A 20,954-nucleotide genomic window follows, 5' to 3' on the forward strand; every position below is an offset into this window, starting at 1 on the left:
ATCATTAATGAATGACAAAAAAATGGCAAAATCTATGTATGAGTGAGGTATTTATGAAATACATCTGTGGTTACTTGTGACTTAACACTAAGGTACTACAACAGCCAAATACACATACAAACACATACACATAAACACAGAGCAAGTATACATGATTATAGATAAAATAAAAAAATATAATGACTACACATTTATGACATGCTATGTATATCTATACAGTTCATATATTTTCTGGTATGATGACCTTTTTAGTGACATTTTTATCTTCACATGCAAATGGTTTTTGAACTGAATTCCCTCGAGGTTCCACATTTGATCAAATGTACAGTCATAATGTGATGTAAATAGGAATATAGCTACAAGTCTCAGATTATTTGTTTTGTTTTACTAAAAAGATAATAGTATACCACTCTTAAGTGCTTAGGATTAGAAATTAATAAAGTGACAGTAGTATACTTACGACTTTATTATGTAGCTTATGGGAAAAGATAAGTGAAGAATACGGGACAAAGAGAGTGATTTCTGCATTTGGATCTTTGGACTGCCGTTTCCTAACTGTGTCATTTAGCACTAGTTTCACAAATGCTCCCATCTCAATTGTCACACATGATAATTGGGATAATAGCACTGAATCTCCAGAGTTTAAAGAATCATGCAGCTAGTTTTTCCCAGTGCATTAGGTATCATGAACCAGGATCTCAGCCAACATTAATAAAAGCTGAATGGAATTAAAATAAAACAATAAAAATATTATGTCACATGAATTCTTTGTTTATATTGTGAATTAGTTTTGATTTGATGTGGTTTGATTTTCTTTGTAAACATTATTCTTTAAGAATTTTAGGCCTGACTATTTTTAATTCCTTCTTAAGAGAATATTTTTTAACTGTACATTTGACAGGACTTTTAAAGTCCTAAATCTACTCCATATTTTAAGAAGCAAAAACTATCTTCCTACTCTAAAAGAAATAGATATTTCTAATTCAGAAGTAATATGATTTCTTTAGTGGCACTCTCATAATTTACTCAGAGCAAATTATTTTAAAATTAAATAAAGTAGACTTTCTGGCTCCAATAGGCAAATGCCCCTGTACCTAATTTAATTTAGATTCAGCTTATATCAAGAAGCACTGAATGCTCCCAACAAGTAATCAGATTACTCACATCTCTACAACATTTTATTTATTTTTTATCAAATAACTCTTCGGTGGACAAGCAAAATTCTTGACTACCCCTGCAACAAATGATCAAAAATTATTAAGCACTTTGAAGATGTTTTCAGTGGAATATTGATCTTTTAGATGAACAACCCTTTCAAAAGTAATTCAGTGTTCCAATAACTGAAAAATGATTTTGAATGTAAAGTCATGATAAATTTCAAATGTAATTAAAAATGCCCAACACCTAATAAAAATAGAAATAAATATTTAAGCAATTATGAGTGTTTAATGGAAGCCAAATGACTTACAAGAAGCTTTGAGACTTCGAATTTAATATTCTTTACTGTAATTTCTGTTAACTTATTATTTCAGCACCCTGAACATGGTCTTATGAAAATTTGGATTCATGACTTAATTAAGGAAAATTCAAGGGCAATTTTGAGTGGCTGATGAGCAGACAAAACTAAAAGTCAATATAAATTACAGCTTATGATTTATTTTTTCAGTACTGGGAACAGAAGCAAGGGGTTGTCAGAGCCACATCCCCAGCCCTTTTTCCTTCCTTTCAACCTTTCCTTCTTTTTTACTTTCATTCTTTCTTATATTTAATAAGGTCTCAATAAATTGTTAAAACTGGCATTTATCCTCCTGCCTCAACCTCCAAAGGTGTAGAAATTTCAAGTATACACATCTGTACTGGGTGCTAATACTGGATTTTAACATTTGAAATGATAACTCTCTTTGAAGATGTTCTATGCCACATTTATTTTGCTTTTACATTAAGAACGAGAAAGTCTTAATATTTGAATAAAAACAGAAGTACAAAAGTTGGTTAATTATAAAGGAGACTCGTGTTTTTATGCTTAAGAATTGATGATTCAATTTTTAAATATTCTCAGGCACTAAAAAAGTAACTTACAAAAACAGCATAATATTTATAAAAATTTAATTAAATTTTCATTAAAATGTTTCACCTCTTAGCCAACTTTCCTTGGCATAATTACTACTAAAAGTTTCAATGCTGTCCTTAAGATTTATGGGATGTGATAAAATTCTAACTGCACAAAGTGTCACTTTTTTCAATGAAACAATTTCTCCATCAGAATGATTTTATTGAACATTTTTCTCTATGCATTTTGGCAAAGAGCCAAAAAATCAGATGTGCAGTAAATATACATTGTGTGTATAATCATATGAATTTAGCTTCTTGTTATCAAAAAACACTTTTTTTATTTACTTATGAATTGATTTTGGAAAAAAAAAATATTTATGAAGAATTTTACTTAAAAGATATTAGGATATTAAAATTCTATTTTAAAAGATGCTACCTTTCAATATTTTTTAGCTATACCCACTGATTGCATTTCTACTTTATAATGTTCAATTTACTTAATTATCGCAAAGCTGAAATATTTATCAAGGTATAAGTGAGCTAAAATATCACATAAAGGGCATGCTCATTAGTCCATAATTACCAAAAAATGCAAATAATGTAGAGAAAGACATGATTAATGCATCCCTTATCAAGACCCTGAGCACTCAAGTTATGCATTATCATGGAGAATAAGGCTACAGAATGATTTTGACAGAAGTCATAGAAAGTTATTTTATAGTCATGTGTTTAATAGCAGCATTGAACAGAAGAAAACATGATCTTACAATAGGAGAAATCTGCAACATACAGAAAAGATCCTAACTCTCAGATTCAGTAAATCCTGGCTGTTTTTACCATTTTTCAAGATTACCATCACCATGGCAAATGGTTTAGATCAGAGGTCCTCAGTGAAGGACAATTCCTCTCCCCATGAATAGGGACATCTGGAGACACTTGGTTGTTACAATTAGTGTCCCAGGATGGAAGGGTGGCTGCTGGTATCTATAAAGGAGGCCTGACATGCTGCTAGACATCTTACAACTCACTGAACAGTCCCCCCACCCACAACACACACTCATGCACACACACACACTGCCAGGACAAAGGATTATCTGGCCCCAAGTGTTGATAGTGCGGGGACTGGAATGCCCAAATAAGGCACTGTTTTACACCAAGACAATGAAAGGATTAACTAAACTCTTAAGAACTTGTTCTTATGCCTCTTAGGAAAATTTTGTTTGGTATTCAACAAAGTAATCCTTATAAAATAAAAACAATGGTATAAATACGCTACCATCTACAGGTACCTAATTATTCAGAGAGTACAAATCAGCTCAAACAGTTAAGATCTGCCTGTTTTCATCAAGGCATTACTGTACGTCAAGCACCATGATAAGCAATCTTGATAGGCAAACAAGATAGGCATATTTTTTCCAATAGAATTATGAGGGTGGAAAGCTTTGCAACTCATCCAAAATGCATAGCTGCCATGGGATTCAAGTACTAATTTATAGTTCTTCTGATGTAGAAGGAATATATAATTATTAGTAGGTAAGAATAGCAACAATGTTAATTTTCCTGTTGTAGCAAAAACTTTTAATCAAATGAAAAAACAAATTGAGAAATATGGAAAGTCATGTTTCATTTTTAAAATGTTTTCTATTTTAATCATTCTTGGACTAATATTATTTCTTCAATGCCTTCAACTACCAATATCATAGACATGATGTGAATTCTTGCGAAAGAACTCATGACACTCTCTTATAGCTTGCCCTTTCCCAGCAAAGCTCCTCCACTTGAGTTGTTTTGATCCCCCACTCTGGTGTTCCCCATGCAAAGTCAACCAGAGAAGGCTGATTTTAAGATTTGATTCGGTGTTAAAATTGTTCACTCAATCAGAATATACCATTTTCCACAAGTATTACAATTGTAGCACATAAACACAAGGGGGGAGTTAAACACCGGAACAACATTAAAAATACCCTACTCTGTAGTGCATACTACAACATTGTTTTTTGTGTATAAACTCTTCCTTTCATCAAGCAACAACACCCACCTTACTTGAGGGAAACTTTCCTTTTCCATCTAAAATTTTATTTTGAGGAACTAATTTTGATATTACAATATACTATAATACATCCTACTGAGTAAAGCAGATGGCTCTCACCAATGTGGGTAGATACATTCAATCCACTGAGGTCCTGGATAGCCTATAGTAGGATTTTCTCTCTGAGACACCCGTCTTCTCCTGCTAGCAACATCAGTGGTTCTTCTTCTCACTCTTTCTGATAAATTCAAATAAGTTCAAAGACCTGCTCCCTAGGTAAAGCTCCTTAGGACTATTGAGTGTCTTCACAAGACTCAGTGTCTCTAGCAGGGAAGAAAAACTGCTTAATTTGCTTATCATCACCAAAAAGTAGGAACTTACTGCATTTTTTTGGTATAGTGAGTCTATGCTCCTCACTCAGACCTTTTCCTTGGTCCTTTATGTGAGCTAAGCCAAGAAGCTGGTGAGGAAGTCATTCAGCAAACTGTGCCATATCCCCTAACTTTGGGACTCCCACCACCCTAATGAACCCTTTGAGGTACAAATGTCTGTTGACACTTTTTCTGGTAATGCTGTTAGTATTCCATTTGGTCATTTTACTCTGATTCCATTATTGTGTTCTCTGAAACTGATCTGGGTCATGTGTTTTGCTCTTTGGACTGTTTGCAATCTGACAGTATCAGACCTTTTATCACCAGATCTACTAAATAATGAACTGATCAGCAAGGTATATAATGGATCTTCCATTCTCCCTACCATCTAAAAGAATCTGATATTGTTTAGATGGGGTTAGTCTCTTAAGTTGTATATTCAAAAAGATTTCTGATTCTACCCCCAACACTCCCACATTGTGCACACACTTTAATAAAACAATTTGATGGTTGAATATTGTTGTCCCTCATCCTGAAGGGATATGTTCTCATATCCCAGAACATATCCCTTCAGGATTTTTGCTACTTCCCCTAAGTGCAGCCACAGGCTGATCTGGTTGTTGCATCCTCCAGGTGGCAGACTGTCCAAAGAGAACTTCAGGAATTTAAACTCAATTCTAGATCTGAATCCCCTGGTAGTGGTTCTGGCAGGCCAAAGTCTGGGAAGATAATTGGTCTCTCTAGTTTTTACAGAATGCCCTTGTCACTCCTGTGCTATACCCTTATGAATAGAAAGTTTGGATGAAGTTTAAGAGCCAATGGAAAGAAATGGAAAATTTTAGTTACTAATTTTGAGATGATAGAGAGAGAGCACACCAGGCATTTCTTAGATCCTGAGAGAAATGGAGGAGTGAGAGATATTGATAATTTTTATCTTTCAGAGGCACCACTGCATCTTTCCAAGGAAAATGAACTTGTGTGCCTCTGTGGAAGTGTTCCCAGTGCCTTAGCTTTACCTGGCAGGCACATTGGCCTTCCACAGAACTCCCTTTCTCAATCTGGGTATTGTTACAGACAATTCTAGAAACAGAACAGGATGGCGCTGACCCTCAACTGCCAACACCTCCAGATGTCTTCCCTCTTCCATTTTCATTAATTTTGTGAAATGGATGAATTCAATAAGACTGCTCACTTGCAAAATGGGAAGTTACCAAAAGACTTCGAGCTGTCATAATACCCTCAAGCTGTCACCCTAAGATCAAGGAGTAGAGTCAATTCTTCTGAATTAGAAAACCTAAGATGAGACAGCAACCTGGAAGGCCCTATTTAAACGCACTGTCATCCTATGACTTCTGAACCATTTAAGTCCCTACCTGCAGGGCCACACCAGTTTTAACAGTACTTTCTCTGCAATGCGCCATGTTTGTTCCTGGTACTGTATTTCTTGAATGCAAACTAGACACCAGTTTGCTTCAGTACTGATAGTATGGTGATTTATGCCTCAGAATGGTCTAAGAGTCCTTGAGCTGCTTTGAGAAACATTACCAGATATCCCTCAACTAACAGGAAATCTCTCTAAAATGAATTCATTCTTGGTTACCAATTTACAGATGGTATACCTGAGTCATTATTTATGACTACCTTTCAGGAAGTTCTTTATATACAGGAAGTATCCAACCAGAAAAGTTGATACAAGGAGACCTTAAGGTCAGCTCAATCATTGGGTAAAATATTTTGGATGCTATAACTTTCCCAGATGCCTCCTATAGATCAAGATATGGGATCTATGCAATCATGAATACACCCTGATACATCTAGATTAAATCCTCATATCAGATAGAAAAGACAGATGGAAGCTTGAGGAACTACCTGAACTTCTAAGTATATCTTAATGGTTTACAGAATTTGTTGAGGTGGTTGGTCCTTGACTCTGGAGAGAAATTGTGGGAAAATATGTAATTTGTCTGTGTTCAACATAAAGGGTATGACAGCCACATTCTTTTGTATTTATTTTATAATTCATATAATCACAAGTTTATAAAGTATATATTATTTATAGCATATTATTTTCCTTGTTTATAAAATGTTTCCTTTTTGTATTAATTTTAAAATCATATCTTTAGAGCAATATTATCCTCATTACTTATATAGCATATTAATGCATATCACTAAGTGTACTCTATTATATAAAACCATTTTATTATACCATTAGTTTTATATCATGCATGCTTTATTCATATTTATACTTAATATTACTAGTCCCTCTCTTTACTAGTTCTCTGTCCTTAATAACATATTATACATCTTTATGTTTCGACTATCTTTGAAATGTAGATAACATTAATGAATATGTCTTTAAGCATTCTTGTAAGGAATAAATTAATGCATATAAAGTTGACATTAATTAATTCATTAATTTTGCATGAATAACTTAGAACACAGATTAACATATATTAGGCATTCACAAAATGTGAGCTTTTTTAGATTCTTTTCTTTGTTGGTATGAGTTGTGCATCATTGACAAAAGAAACTTTTCCAAAGGGACTGTATGTGTATTGATTTTGAACTTCCTAGAAACTCTTTGAATATGTTAGCTAGAATAACTAATATCAACAGAATAAGAATAGAACTTGCTACTGATATCTGTGCACATTGGATAACCTATTTACCTTGCTACAATATAAGTTTTTAAAGAGCTGGAATGTATATCACTCCTTGAAATCTGTCCTATTGCCTCCCATGGTTCTTTTATCTTGGAAAAATGATGAATAATTGATGTTTCAAAGGAGACTATAAAGATAAAATGCACACATGATAAATCTTTCTTGGCAGTATTATTGCAAAATATAGTACTGTGGTTAACTGTGTGAGCTCTAAGCTGGGCTTTAGCTCCAGCATTGCTACTTATCAGTTTCCTGGCTCCTAGGGATTCCTTTCATTTATCTGCGTATTGGGGATCACTATAAAATATATCTTACAATTTTGCTTTGAAGGTTAAACTATAACATATAAAATACTTGAATACTACCAGATAATATGGATCAATTATTTTAACAATTCATACTAATGCTACTTATGAATACCTCTGTTATAATTGTATATGCCTATTATTATTATTATTATTACACTTCTCTGAAGAAAATGTATATTCACAAATATTCTATATATTTTAAGATTTTGAGAAACTGAATTCTTATGAACTATGAAATATTTATAAAATATGATATTTTATTTAAAAGGCAAATATTTTGTAATTTAAGAAATAAAATTGAATACAAAAATTCCATGAGTGCATGTATGTAGTATTATTCCTTTCTTTTATTGATCCATAGTAACAAAAGATATTGGCATTCCATTTCTCTATTCTATGATGGCTGCAGAAATACTGGTTAACATTTACTTAAACTCTACTAAGGTTTTTAATTTATTTTCATATATAAAAACCTATACATAACTTTGGAGCTACTAGTGAAAATGCCTATAAGTTTCTTTCCAAATTGGGAACAATGCAAGAGGGTACATTAAACACTACTGGATACCTAACCAGAACAATAAGGCAAAGTAATGAAATAAAAGTCATCAAATATAGAAAAGGAAGAGACACAACTGCCTTTTCATCATATAAAGAATGACTGGATATTCAGGAAATTCTGAGAGATCTATAAAACATTACTAGAAATAATAAGTAAACAAAAAAGTGGCAACATACAAAATCAATACAGAAAAAGAATGATATAAGAATATACTAAAAACAATTAAAAATAAAAATTAAATTTATAATTGCACTAATAAAATGACAGCAATAAATTCAACAAAAAGCATTATAGACCTCTATACAGAAAAACAGCAAATGTTAATTGTGAAATCTAACTGAATGAAGAGATATATCAGTGTGTGGAGTTGACAATTCAATTTTTCTCAGATATTAATTTTTATCCAATTTACCTACAGATTCAATAAACTCCAAATCACGATTCTGTTTTTTGTGGAAACTGACAAACTGAATCTGAAATTTATACGTAAATGCAAAGGATGACCACCAAAACAATATTAAAAATTGAATAGGTTTGATTTGAGGTATCCTCCAAACGCTCTTGTCAATGCAGGAATATTCATAGATAAAAAGATTGTATTATTGGATAAAACCCAGTCCGTTCATCTTAGTTTGAATGGGCTTACTGGGTGGCAACCGCAGGCAGGTGGAGCCTGACTGGACTGATGGGTCACAGAGGATGTGCCCTGGGGTGGTCCTTCCTGCAGTCCTTTTCTCCTTCCCTTTCTCTTCTTCCCCACCTGCCATGAGCTGAGCAGCTTTTCTCTTCTGGGCCCTTCCTCCATGATGTGCTGCTTCACCTTGGGCCCAGAGTCATGGAATTGGCTATTTATGAACTGAGACCTCTGAAAATCAGGAGCCCCAAACAAACTTTTCCTCCTCAAAGTTGTTCTTGTCAAGAATTTTGGTCAGAGTGACACAAAAGCTAACTAAAACAGCCCCTGAATTCAAAAGTTAGGATAAAGATATAAAAATCTAGGTGCCTGGCACAAGCCTAAGTAAAATAGAGACAGACAAATCAACATTTTTAGGGCCATTTTGTTTTTTGACACAAGAACCAAAAAAATTCCATGGGGCAAGGTGCTACACAGGAAGAACCAGATGTCAGGCTACAACTTGAAAAACAAACTTCAACCATACACTAAAAATAATAATTATGTATCAGTTGTAAATTTACAAGTTAAAATGTTAAAAATTCTGGGAGAAAACATAGAAGATTCTTTTCTGTAGAAAGTAAAAACAATAAAAATTATAAATTAGACTTATATTGTACGAATCCTAGAAAATATATTTTTGAAAACTGCTCTGACATCTCAGATTTCAAGAGAAGGAGAAATGACTCTATATAGGCTTACAATCATACATTACAATCTTTTAAAATATTCAAATAGATGTATTTATCACAATAATTATGTGTATTAATATAGAAAAATAAATATCAATAATTAAAAGTTTTGGAAATGGGTATCTACTTCAAGTTCATATTAAAAAATGGAAAAGCTAGAGAATAAACTTTGGACTTAAGTGAGTGTCACTGATCAAATTACTCAATTTCTCCTTATACGAGGGTTCTCATTCGTAAAAGAGAAATAAGTTATTCTATCTAAATTCTGTAAAGTATGCACCACAAAAGTTAGTTAATATATACATATGTGTTTGAATATATATATATATATATACATATATAAGTATATATACATGTATTCATGTTTGTATGTATGAACTTATGGAAGTTAACATAATGAAAAGGTCATGCATTCTCATAGTGCAAAATGAAAATAGAAGTTATTGTAAATAGAAGACAGAAAAAAAATAATTGGCACTGCAGGACATGCCCATTGTCCCAGTCCCTTGAGAGACAGGCTAGGGTGGGAGGGTTATTAAGTCCAGGAGTTCAGATCCAGCTTTGGCAACATAGTGAGACCCTGTCTCAAAAAAAAAAAGTTTAAATAAAATTGAAAAAAATACAGGGTATCTGTGCCTTTGCCTCACTATGTTCACCTTATCCCCACAGTTAGGCCAGTGACCGGGGCTACAATAGTAAAGTTTTCTGGGACAATGCACGTGTTCTCTTGGAAGCCTCTCTCTGAAGCTATCATAGTCATTGCTCAATGGCCACTCAGGGACTTAAGACAAAAAAGACAGAAGATGATTAGAGGCTGTCGTAACAATGTCAAATACTTCATTCCCATTTAATAAGGAAGGGTTTGGAATATTCGCTGAATTTGACAGTTTTTCATAGTTCAACTATGACACACTGGTTACTTGAATGGGTGATAGCACATGTCTTTTTTTCAGTGTATTGTGGAATTGGCAAGTGAATAAATAAAACAAGTAGATCAAACTTGTTTAGGTTTAGATATTATGTTATAGATGATCAATATTTGAAACACATGAAGTTTCTAAGTTTTCATTTTCTTAAGGAATCATGTCATAATTAAATATATAAACAGTAATATCAATGTCGTTTTTTAAAAACACCATTTTAACACATATTTGCTTACACATAGTAAGTTTACAACCTTGAAAATGTATCAAGATATAAATTTAGATATTAGTGAAAAATTTGTGTTCAACTCATGAAATTTAACATACTAACTCAAGAGTCTTGAACAGGCCATGAAGGTAAATCTATGTCCTGTCCATGTAAAGAAAGAGGCATAAAATAATTCAAAACACACACCCCTGGAGGAGAAGGACAGGTGAGTTCTAAGTGTGGACAGAGCAGAACATTAACCCTCCAATCAGAATGTGCTCCCTCAGGACCTCAGCAATGGTCTTCCAAGATGCTCATCATCTGAAGTGTACCAGACTTTCTAGAGTAATAAAAATCTGGAAATGAAGTCAAATCTCTTCAACATAAATTGTAGAAAAGGAACTTAATCAATAAAATCATAGGGGCAAGGCATTCCTCTGCCACAGAAAGGCTATATGGAATTATTTATAAATGAAAAGATAAAAGAATCCTTTATTTAACAATCTAAGCAGTTGGTTTACTATATTAATTCTTTCATACAAATTATACATCATGTTCATGCTTAATTTTAATTTTAACTTAATTTTAATTTTAACACTTAATTTTATCATGTCTCCTTTTCCTTTCTCAAAGAGAAAAGTCATTCATGACTATAACTTATCATTTCCCTCAACTTTATGTGTACATTGAAATACACTAATAATGAAATAATACAATGTATAGAATACATAATATTCTATATATAGGAATCATTACTGGGAAGAGAAAATAAATTCAGGATTGAAGACAAAAATAATTAGAATTTATTTTTACTCTACATTTCTCCAGAAAATATTTAATTATTTTGTCATAAATTATTTCTAATTCTGCAATTCAACTGACAAAAAAAATCATATTTCACCTCTAATTTCATAATGATATTGAACACACACATGAAATATTTATAGACAGTATATATTATTTAGTTTCTCTTGAATGAGAAATTTTTGACTGATAAAAATAAAACATTACCCTTTTCCTTCAACTGATACCCATAGCATGCTGAACCCTTAGGATTTGTAAGTGATTTCAAGAAATTTATGCTACTTCCATGATATTTTTCTGCTTCCTAAAATCTCTTAACTGAACTAATATCATAGTCATATAATCTAATTTAGTATGATAAATACAATCAAATACCTCTGTAAAACAGGGGGTTGAATTTCTATTAAAACCATGTTGAATGTCTCAAGTGTAGCACATTTGAGCTACACAAAAAAAGTTTATATCTAAATAAATGGACATGTGTGAGATCATTCTAAAATGCTGGGGATAGGATTTTATAAAAATTAAATAACATTCTACCCCTTAGGCTGCTTTGGAAGTGCTTTTGAGCTTCTTATTCCCATTTTAAATTGATCCAGGAAGTCATATGTTTCCCAGTAACCACAAACTAGAGAATATGCCCTTGTATTTCATGATATGTTTCCAGAGGTAAGGATTGGGAATTCTGGAATCTAAATCAGAGTAAGGCAAGGATGGCTTTTTTCAACATTAGAACTACCCTCAGCTATAGAGGTTTATCTCACTGAACATGATATCATTCATACAAGGGACCTAGTGCCCTTGCCATCTTATTGAGTTTAAATATGAGACTTTATGATCAAGTCCATTTGTATTCTTTCTTTTCATGTTCAGTTCTTTAATGAGAGCTTATCCCAGTAAGTGATTATGATGATGTGCTGGAGTTGTGACCTCAATAGAGTTGGCATACTTAAGCCAAAAGTCAAATCGAGTCTATGCTGAAAAGTAATTTAAATAGAAAGTGCCGGAGAATTTCCAAATATTGATTTTCCTACCATAAAATGATCTCAGCTCAAAGTATCCAGAGGAAGGAAGGTGGAGCAATTAAATACTAAATACTAATAGATTCAACATAGTAAGATTTAATGATGAGGTGTTAGGAATCATCTACCTTTCAAAGTGCACATATAGTTACTCAGTTACTAGAATTATTAACTATTAAGAATTAAGTAACAATAAGCCTCATTATGGAAAAATAAATGACAGAAAGAATCAAACATAATGGAATATTGAAGTTTAAAGAGAAATATTAGAATATTAGAATATAATATGAATCCTCCTTTAATACTGTTATTGTTATTGTTCTAGTATATAAACACATATATACATATATGCATACAAATGTGTGTACATTTATACATACACATAACATATATATATGCACATATATAATTTTTTTTAAGAATTCATGGCAATAACATGAAGGATATATCAGTGGTTCTCAACCATAGTTACACATAAAAGTTACCTGGGCAGCTTAAAAAGTTTCTATACATGGGGTCTCAACCTGAACCATTTATGCAGTGTCTCTCCAGCTAGGTTGGGAACTCCAGTATAAAATGGATAAGCTTTCTATTCGTCTCCCCTCAATGCAGGTAAACACATGCACATAGACAATTTCATAAGCAAATCTCATTTCTAGGGAATTCACCATGATTTAGTTCAACTGCCCACCATTGCATAACTAAATACGATAGAAAGAGCTTAAAATCATGCTCTGTTGCCCTCAGGGAATTCATATTATAGATGTTCTGCTCAGTTCTAAAACATTAGTATTATTTATTGACTTGCGCTCACAGTAAATGTTATACACAATTTACATAAGCAAACAACAAATATAACCACTGTCTAACACAGTTTCTATATTAGGGAACGATTCCTAGTTCTTACTGAAGCTTATAATACAATCAAAATAGACTTTGCCTGAAGTGAAGAAACAAAGACCTTCATTTTTGTGTTGATTTCAGGAATGATTACCTCTTAAATAAGCTTGAACAGTTATATTTTTATTTTTCTGACATTGCTGATTTTTTAAAAAATTCAGTGATCATTGGTTCTTTTAAAAAGACTAAGCATATTTCACCAAAAAGTCAATCATTTATCTTAAGAGGAAAAAAGAAAATAATGCTACAAAAATACTTCTTATAAAAATCACAAATTTTCCAATATTTTTCAAGTAAACCTATATTTTCATAGTTGTTTATCTGCTCATTTGTGTTTTGGTGTATGCAGTTTTTACTTTGTTGAGACTCTTTCGTAAAGTTACAAGTTTGGAGTTTGAACTCCAGTAAAATAATTATTCAAAATTGGTCACATTGTGAAAAGCCATCTACTTTGCAAAATTATACCCTAGTCCTGTCATTTAACTGAAACAGACAAATGTTGGGGGTTCCAAAATAAAGAAGCATGAATAAGAAAGAAATTGATATTCCAACCTGCCTATAAAGTCTTAAACCCAGGACTCAAAGTATCTGGCTTCTGGTCAGCCTGTACCATATCAGGACTTCTCAGTTTTGGGATTAACAATGTAGTAGGGAGGGGGTTGGTTGACCATCAGAGTCAGAATGGATTTGGAGCTCACAGTTACTGTGCAAAAAATAACAAGTCTCCAAGAGTTGTTCAAACATAGTGAAAGTCGGAAAAATATAAAATGACCTTTCCAAGAAGGCATACCTCCATTGCATATTTTTGGCACCTTTGTCTAGTATGAGAAAATTGTATGTATTTGGGTTTGTGTCCATGTCCTCTATTCTGAACCATTGATCTACCTGTCTATTTTGGTACCAATACTATGCCGTTTTTGTTACTATTGCTTTGTAGTAGAGTTGAAGATCTGGTATTGCGATAACCCCTGCTTCGCTCTTTCTGCTAAGGAATGCTTTAGCTATTCTGGGTTTCTTATTCTTCCAGATGAATTCCATAATTGCTTGCTCTTCAACAAATGGTGCTGGGAAAACTGGAAATCCATATGCAACAGAATGAAATTAAACTCCTATCTCTCACTCTGTACAAAACTCAACTCAAAATAGATCAAGGACCTCAGAATCAGACCAGAGACCCTACATCTTATAGAAGAAAAAGTAGGTCCAAATCTTCAACATGTCAGCTTAGGATCAGACTTCCTTAACAGGACTCCCATAGTACAAGAAATAAAAGCAAGAATCAAAAACTGGGATAGGTTCAAACTAAAAAGCTTTCTCTCAGCAAAGGAAACTATCAGCAATGTGAAGAGAGAGCCTACAGAGTGGGAGAATATCTTTGCCAATCATACTTCAGATAGAGCACTAATTTCCAGAATATATAAAGAACTCAAAAAACTCCACCCCAAGAACACAAATAATCCAATCAACGAATGGGCTAAGGAAATGAACAAACACTTCACAGAAGATCTACAAGCAATCAACAGAGATATGAAAAAATGTTCAACATCTTTAGTAATAAGAGAAATGCAAATCAAAACTACCCTAAGATTCCATCTCACCCCAATTAGAATGGTTATTATCAAGAACACAAGCAACAATAGGTGTTGGCAAGGATGTGCAGAAAAAGGTCCACTCATACTTTGCTGGTGGGGTTGCAAATTAGTGCAGCCACTCTGGAAAGCAGTATGGAGATTCCTCAGAAAGTTGGAATGGAACCACCATTTGACCCAGCTATCCCACTCCTCGGCCTATACCCAAAGGACTTAAAATCAGCATACTACAGAGATACAGCCACATCAATGTTCATAGCTGCTCAATTCACCAGAAACAGACTGTGGAACCAACCTAGATGTCCTTCAACTGATGAATGGATAAAGAAACTGTGGTATATATATACAATGGAATATTACTCAGCCATAAAGAATGATAAAATTATGGCATTTGTAGGCAAATGGATGAAATTGGAGAATATCATGCTAAGTGAGATAAGCCAATGTCAAAAAACCAAAGGACAAATGATCTCGCTGATAAGTGGATGATGACACATAATGGGGGGGTGGGAGGGGTTAGTGTTAGGGTTAGGGTTAGGGAGGCGGGCAAGAATGGAGGAAGGAAGAACTGTATAGAGGGAAAAGAGGGGTGGAAGGGGTGGAGGGGAAGGGAAAAAATAACAATGAATCAAACAACATTGTTCTATGTAAATTTATGATTACACAAATGGCATGCCTTTACTCCATGAACAAACAGAGAAACAACATGTATCCCATTTGTTTACAATAAAAAAAAAAAAAAAAAAACAAGGCATATCTCTGTGATCCTTGGTCTTGATCTAGTATAAATAGCCTACAGCAATACTTTGTTTTACAGGGAAAAAACAAGTGGAAGTTCTAATTTGAATTTCAATCACAAAAAACATAAAAACAGTAAGGATAATTTCTTATGAGGTTAAGAGTTTTGCTTAATTTTATTGTTTTAGACAGTTCAGCTTCCCTACTGTCAATGAAAACAATAAAGAGTAGAATGTGTGCTCCACAGTGCAAAAGTCACCAAGTTAAATTTGAATGGACAACAATAAAGATGATGATTTGAGGTTTCTGAAGATCCATATATTCATTCCAAGCATATTTTTATATCTTTCTATATAAATAAAGCATTTATTTAAAATGACACATGCAAAAAATAGCAAGATGATATTTCAAAATATGGATTATTTTCAAGATTAGTTTTATGACAACATTAATACGAACACACGATTTGAAAGCTAAGGCTTCGCTGTGTACCTAGTACACAAGAAGAACAATGACGCGCACCCTATGGAACTGGAAATACAGAGGAATGAATTTACTTAATGATAGGTGGGTCTGTGAGGACTGTGTTTTAAGTACTTAATAACACGGGGATCATAAAACAAGTCCCCCAACATAGTCTCAGGCCTGTGGTAATCATCTATGATGGCAATTTGGTATAATGTAAAATCAAGTTGTGAAAGCAAGGGCCATCCTAAAAGCAGCCCCAAACAAATAGGGTTAGACTGTCATTAGCACTTTCTACGGATGATGACATCCTTGGCACAAACATATCAGTACTTTTGAAAAATCTACTGTATTTCTAAAGCTGAGACGTACATAGGGTCATCTTAGCTGGATGCCTGAAAAAACATTCAATGTCTGCATTAATTCAATTTATTCAACCATCAATTTTCATAAAGTTAGGGTTAAAGTTTGCTTCCCAGGTAGCTTTACCTACCAGTTTGGATATTACAACCTGTATTCTTCATTGTAACTCAATAAGTATGTGTAATTTACTTGTCATTATATGCAGGCTTTGATAATGTGAGTAGGTTCATACTCCCTGGTAATAACTATGTGAATTTTGCAAACACACAAAGATTGAAGAACTGTTGAGAAAAACCAGACACATCCATTCCCTCTCTTAACAATAGCTCCATTTCTACATACACCTTAAAACTTCAGCAGATAGACACACGGAACCACCTCTTATGATGTCTTACCCAAAACACTCAGGACACGTTTACAAATTTAGATGTTTTCAAAAAATGTATTTAAAATAATGTAGCATATTATGCGATATCTCCAGTGGGTTTTAACTCAAAATGAACATGCTAACATCCCCTTAAGGAACTATTTGTTTTTACCTCAGAGGAGTAGGAATGACCATCTGAACCACAAACAGGGCTGGTATAGACCACGGGGCACGGCTTGCAGGTGGATGATGTGAGACCCCTCCATTGCTTATGGCCTACCCCTACTTCTTTCATACTGTTAAAGAGAAAGAAGAAAGAAAGTAACCATACTTAGTGCATTTAATTTTACAAATACATTTCTATTAACATGTCTTTTCTTTCTTGTCATATCAACTCTTGAAAAACAGAATCAGTAAACCGTATTCTCATTTTCATTGTATTAATCTCTGCAGTGTTCTTTATTATAAACTTCTGATTCACATTTCAATATCTGTATCTAATCAAACATTTCCTTAAAAACTTTCTTCTATTTACTGTAGTAGACTATAGCAGTAGTTCACTGAGTGGATTCTTTGGTTTTAATCTACAGCTGCGAAATGTGTTTTCAATAGCCCCAGAAGCAGAAGCAACACTTGCTCAGCAATATAGGACTCGTGCATCTGGCACTTTCTTTAAAACTGCCCTGGTATTCTCTTAGGAACATTTTGAAAAAAGAGACACCTAATTTACTTTTGGGTGCTTGAAAATAAGAGCATCTTATTTTAGAGAAAATAGTAATAAAGAACAACAATTTCCCAGCACCTATCTGTATTTAGAGAACAAAATTAGTAGGTTTAGTGATAACAAATCCCCTTTTATTGTGCAGAAGTTTCTCAAAATGGATCCATTAGGCTTTGATCTAAAATAACTTGGGTAAAACCATTCTCTCCTGCTACCTACGCCAAGAAGTATTTGTGTCTTTACTTGCATTCATTTGTGTTATTCCTCTGCTATTTGTGTGAATAATTTACACAGAAACAGAGAGAGGGCTTATAAACAAGAAGGAATGGAATAGAGACTCTGTATCAAAACATTGACTATTTAGAGTTAATCAGCACTCACTTGTTATAATCGCCTATGGAGAGTGTAATTTGATGCCTGCATGAGAATAAGAAAAGATGTTTTACTAGAAATATTTGTCTCTTTTTAGCTTTTCCATATTTTTTCCAGAAGTCAAAACTACAAAAAGGTTCTCCCAAGGGTGGTCACAAAATACTGTTTATGAAGCATCAGTGGGGGGTTCTCATTTAGGGAAAAAAGTTTAAACTACATGTTTAAAATGTGTTAAGGTTTAAATGGACATTAAGACATCTGAAGCTCTCCCCAGCTTCCAAAAAGACTTTCACAAAGCCTCCCAGAGTTCCAAATGTGTTCCTTCATTTCAGTTTTGTAAATTATGCTTGAATAAACTACATTACAAGCTGTCTCCAGAATTCATTCCATAATAGAAACAATGGGGAAAAAATAGCCATACTGTTATTCCTAATTAAATAATTGGCATAAAAACCTAATGGGAATTGAAATAGTAACTGAAAAACCTGGAGTATTGTATACCACTTCAAGACTTGAATTCTAAAACTGCAGGAGAGAGGAATGGAAATGGTTTTCACTTTGTGTAATCATAACAAGGTATAAAGATAAGCAAAATGATTTGCTCTCCAGATACATTAGGAAAAGTACTACCAAATTTGGATTTCACATCAATGAAAAACACTTTATTATAATGAACTAAGATTACAGCAATAAATTGGGTGGGTGATATGAGACCCCTCCATTGCTTATGGCCTATCCCTACTCTTTTGGATCCATCTTGTCCCCTTTCCTAATGTGTATAGCCTTAAAAATCCTAATGAAATATGGAAACTAAAAAATTGTTATAATTATGAACTTCTCATATAAATATATGTTTGGATGACTCACTAGAAAATCTTTATCATTTAATTCAAAGAATAAATATATCCAGAAATAATTTTTTAATTGCGAGATTTATTAGAAATTCTAAGTTGAAGAGATCTTAAAAAGTGAAATTATAATGTGCTTATAAAGTAAGTTTTGCGGTAAAAGAAGCATATTTATTCTTGTTCTCTTCAAGGTTAACCTTGTTGAAAAACATAAATATTTTCAGATTCCTAAGGTACATCACTAAAATGATGGGGTTTTCTGTGTGTAAATTATTTGCACCTGATGAGGATTTTCTCAAGTGAAATTTAATCATCAACATCATAGTATGCATATATTTACATTTCAATTTGGACTTTATGCCAAAGTAGGACATTGCCTAAACAGATAGAATATTTAATTATGTTTATTTTAAAATAAATAGAATGTAGATTACATTAACTTAACAAGAATTTGTTTAATAAATATAATTCAGACCATATAAAGAACAATAAATCATGCACTTTTAGTAGTTAATAAATCCAAAAGTAAGGCTTAATATTTTGTCATCAAAGGATGATTTTGATAGAGATTTTACCTTTAACAAAATACTTTAGAAAAGTAGAACCTAAATTTAAAATCTGAAGTTCTAAATGTTATGGTTTTTATGTGTTCTTAAATCAAAGCTACAAAAAAGTAACTTTTGCTAGTTACTCAGACTGATGCATCATACATGAAAACATTAATATTCCATTTTCAATGAATCAAATTGTATTTCAGTACAACAAAGAACATTTTTCCCATTTTAAAAATGTTTTTTATTCTATGTTGAAATTAATGGAAAAATACAAATGGATTTCTAAGAATCTTATTATTTAAATAAAAAATACTTCTACAAATTTAGCACTTTAACAAGGTACTGATAAAATCAGTGGACATGCACAAATAAGATGCATTTTCATTATTTCAGAGGAAAATACTGATAATTGATGAAACAAGTCTTTTATAAGTGAAAACAAAAACAAATAATATAATGCAACAGACATTTGGGCAAATAAAGTGTTTCATTAAAAATGGCTTAAGAGGTTCTAAGCAACTAATAATTTCTAATGATAGAGGTCAGAAAGGCTTAGCTAAGGGCTTAGCCATAGGAGGCTATGCAGGTTGCCCACAGTGTAGACATTTGTGACCTCAGTACTGTGAAGTACTTCTATTGTCCAATTATATGTGTCTCTGTTCATCATAGAAGAAATTTTTGCATTCTGAGAGTCCTTTTATCAAAAAGGTATCTTGTGACTCAGAATTTGTTTGGTTTGGCATCAGGAGTGCATCTCGGAATTAATGTTACAATTTTATTAATTGAAATATTCTGTTCTTGGGAAGATCAATAAAGTAGAAAGAGGTCATAACTGAAATTTTATGAGATGTAATATCTCTGTATTTATTATATGTAATATGTAAGCATATGTAATTACATGAAAGTGGAGTTCATTTTTTTGGTTGTTGTTTTTTAATTGCATTTTAAAGTTCCTATTTTAAGGAGAGCAGTATGTTTCCAAGACAGAGATAATGTCAGGCCAAGACAGGCAAAGGAACATGCTTGGGATAAGGTAAGTTGGTGCAGGCTATCAAAATAGTTGCCTGGCAACTGGGGCTGGAGAAATGACAGGCGAAAAACCAGATCTGGCAAGAGAATGATTGCACATATTCATCTAAATATCTCAGCGATAGAAAATACCTCAACCATTGGGTATAAATCTAATTTTTTTATATACCAAAGGTCACTTGCTGTTAATTATTTTGAATTATTATCAGATAGGGTAATGGGTAATATAATTTGTTTCCATTAATGAAATACAAAATTCAAGATGACTAAAAAATTGTTAATGCATTTAGAAACTCCTCTGCAGAGCAACTCTGAAAAGTATAACTCTGAAAGAACTATTTTAAAAGAAGACTTTGCTTTAGTGAATCAAGTCAAAAATCTATTGTTTCTAATATCATCCTATATGTGCCCATACCATTTCCCCTAAGAAGCAAAAATACTGTATTTTAGAACCCAGGAAAATGAAATACTAAATAATACACAATAAACAAAATCAAGGTATATTTTCCTCAAAATTTTAATTTTAATTTTTAAATTTCATCATGCAGAGCACTAAGCTGTTTTCATACCAACATAACTGTTACTATATTTCTGATTGTTGAAAATTAAAAATGACTAACAGGAATTTATACCACTGGTATTGTTTCTCTCCATGTCTCTTTTCCAGGCAGTGAAGTCATATTATCTGCATATAACCTGAA

The 20,954-nt window shown here is 32.9% G+C and overlaps 1 protein-coding gene across 3 annotated transcripts in view; it reads right to left on the reverse strand.

Moving 5' to 3' along the window:
- SPOCK3 (SPARC (osteonectin), cwcv and kazal like domains proteoglycan 3) overlaps window positions 1-20,954 on the reverse strand; it is a 483,732-nt gene that overhangs the window by 114,182 nt on the left and 348,596 nt on the right. For all 3 annotated transcript variants that reach the window (XM_079142958.1, XM_079142957.1, XM_079142959.1), the window contains one exon: window positions 16,902-17,025. In XM_079142958.1, coding sequence (XP_078999084.1) covers window positions 16,902-17,025 — 124 coding nt within the window. The remainder of the gene's footprint in view (window positions 1-16,901; window positions 17,026-20,954) is intronic.

This window comes from Sciurus vulgaris, assembly GCF_902686455.1.
Source record: "Sciurus vulgaris genome assembly, chromosome: 5".
In the NCBI taxonomy this organism is placed as follows: Eukaryota; Metazoa; Chordata; class Mammalia; order Rodentia; family Sciuridae; genus Sciurus; species Sciurus vulgaris.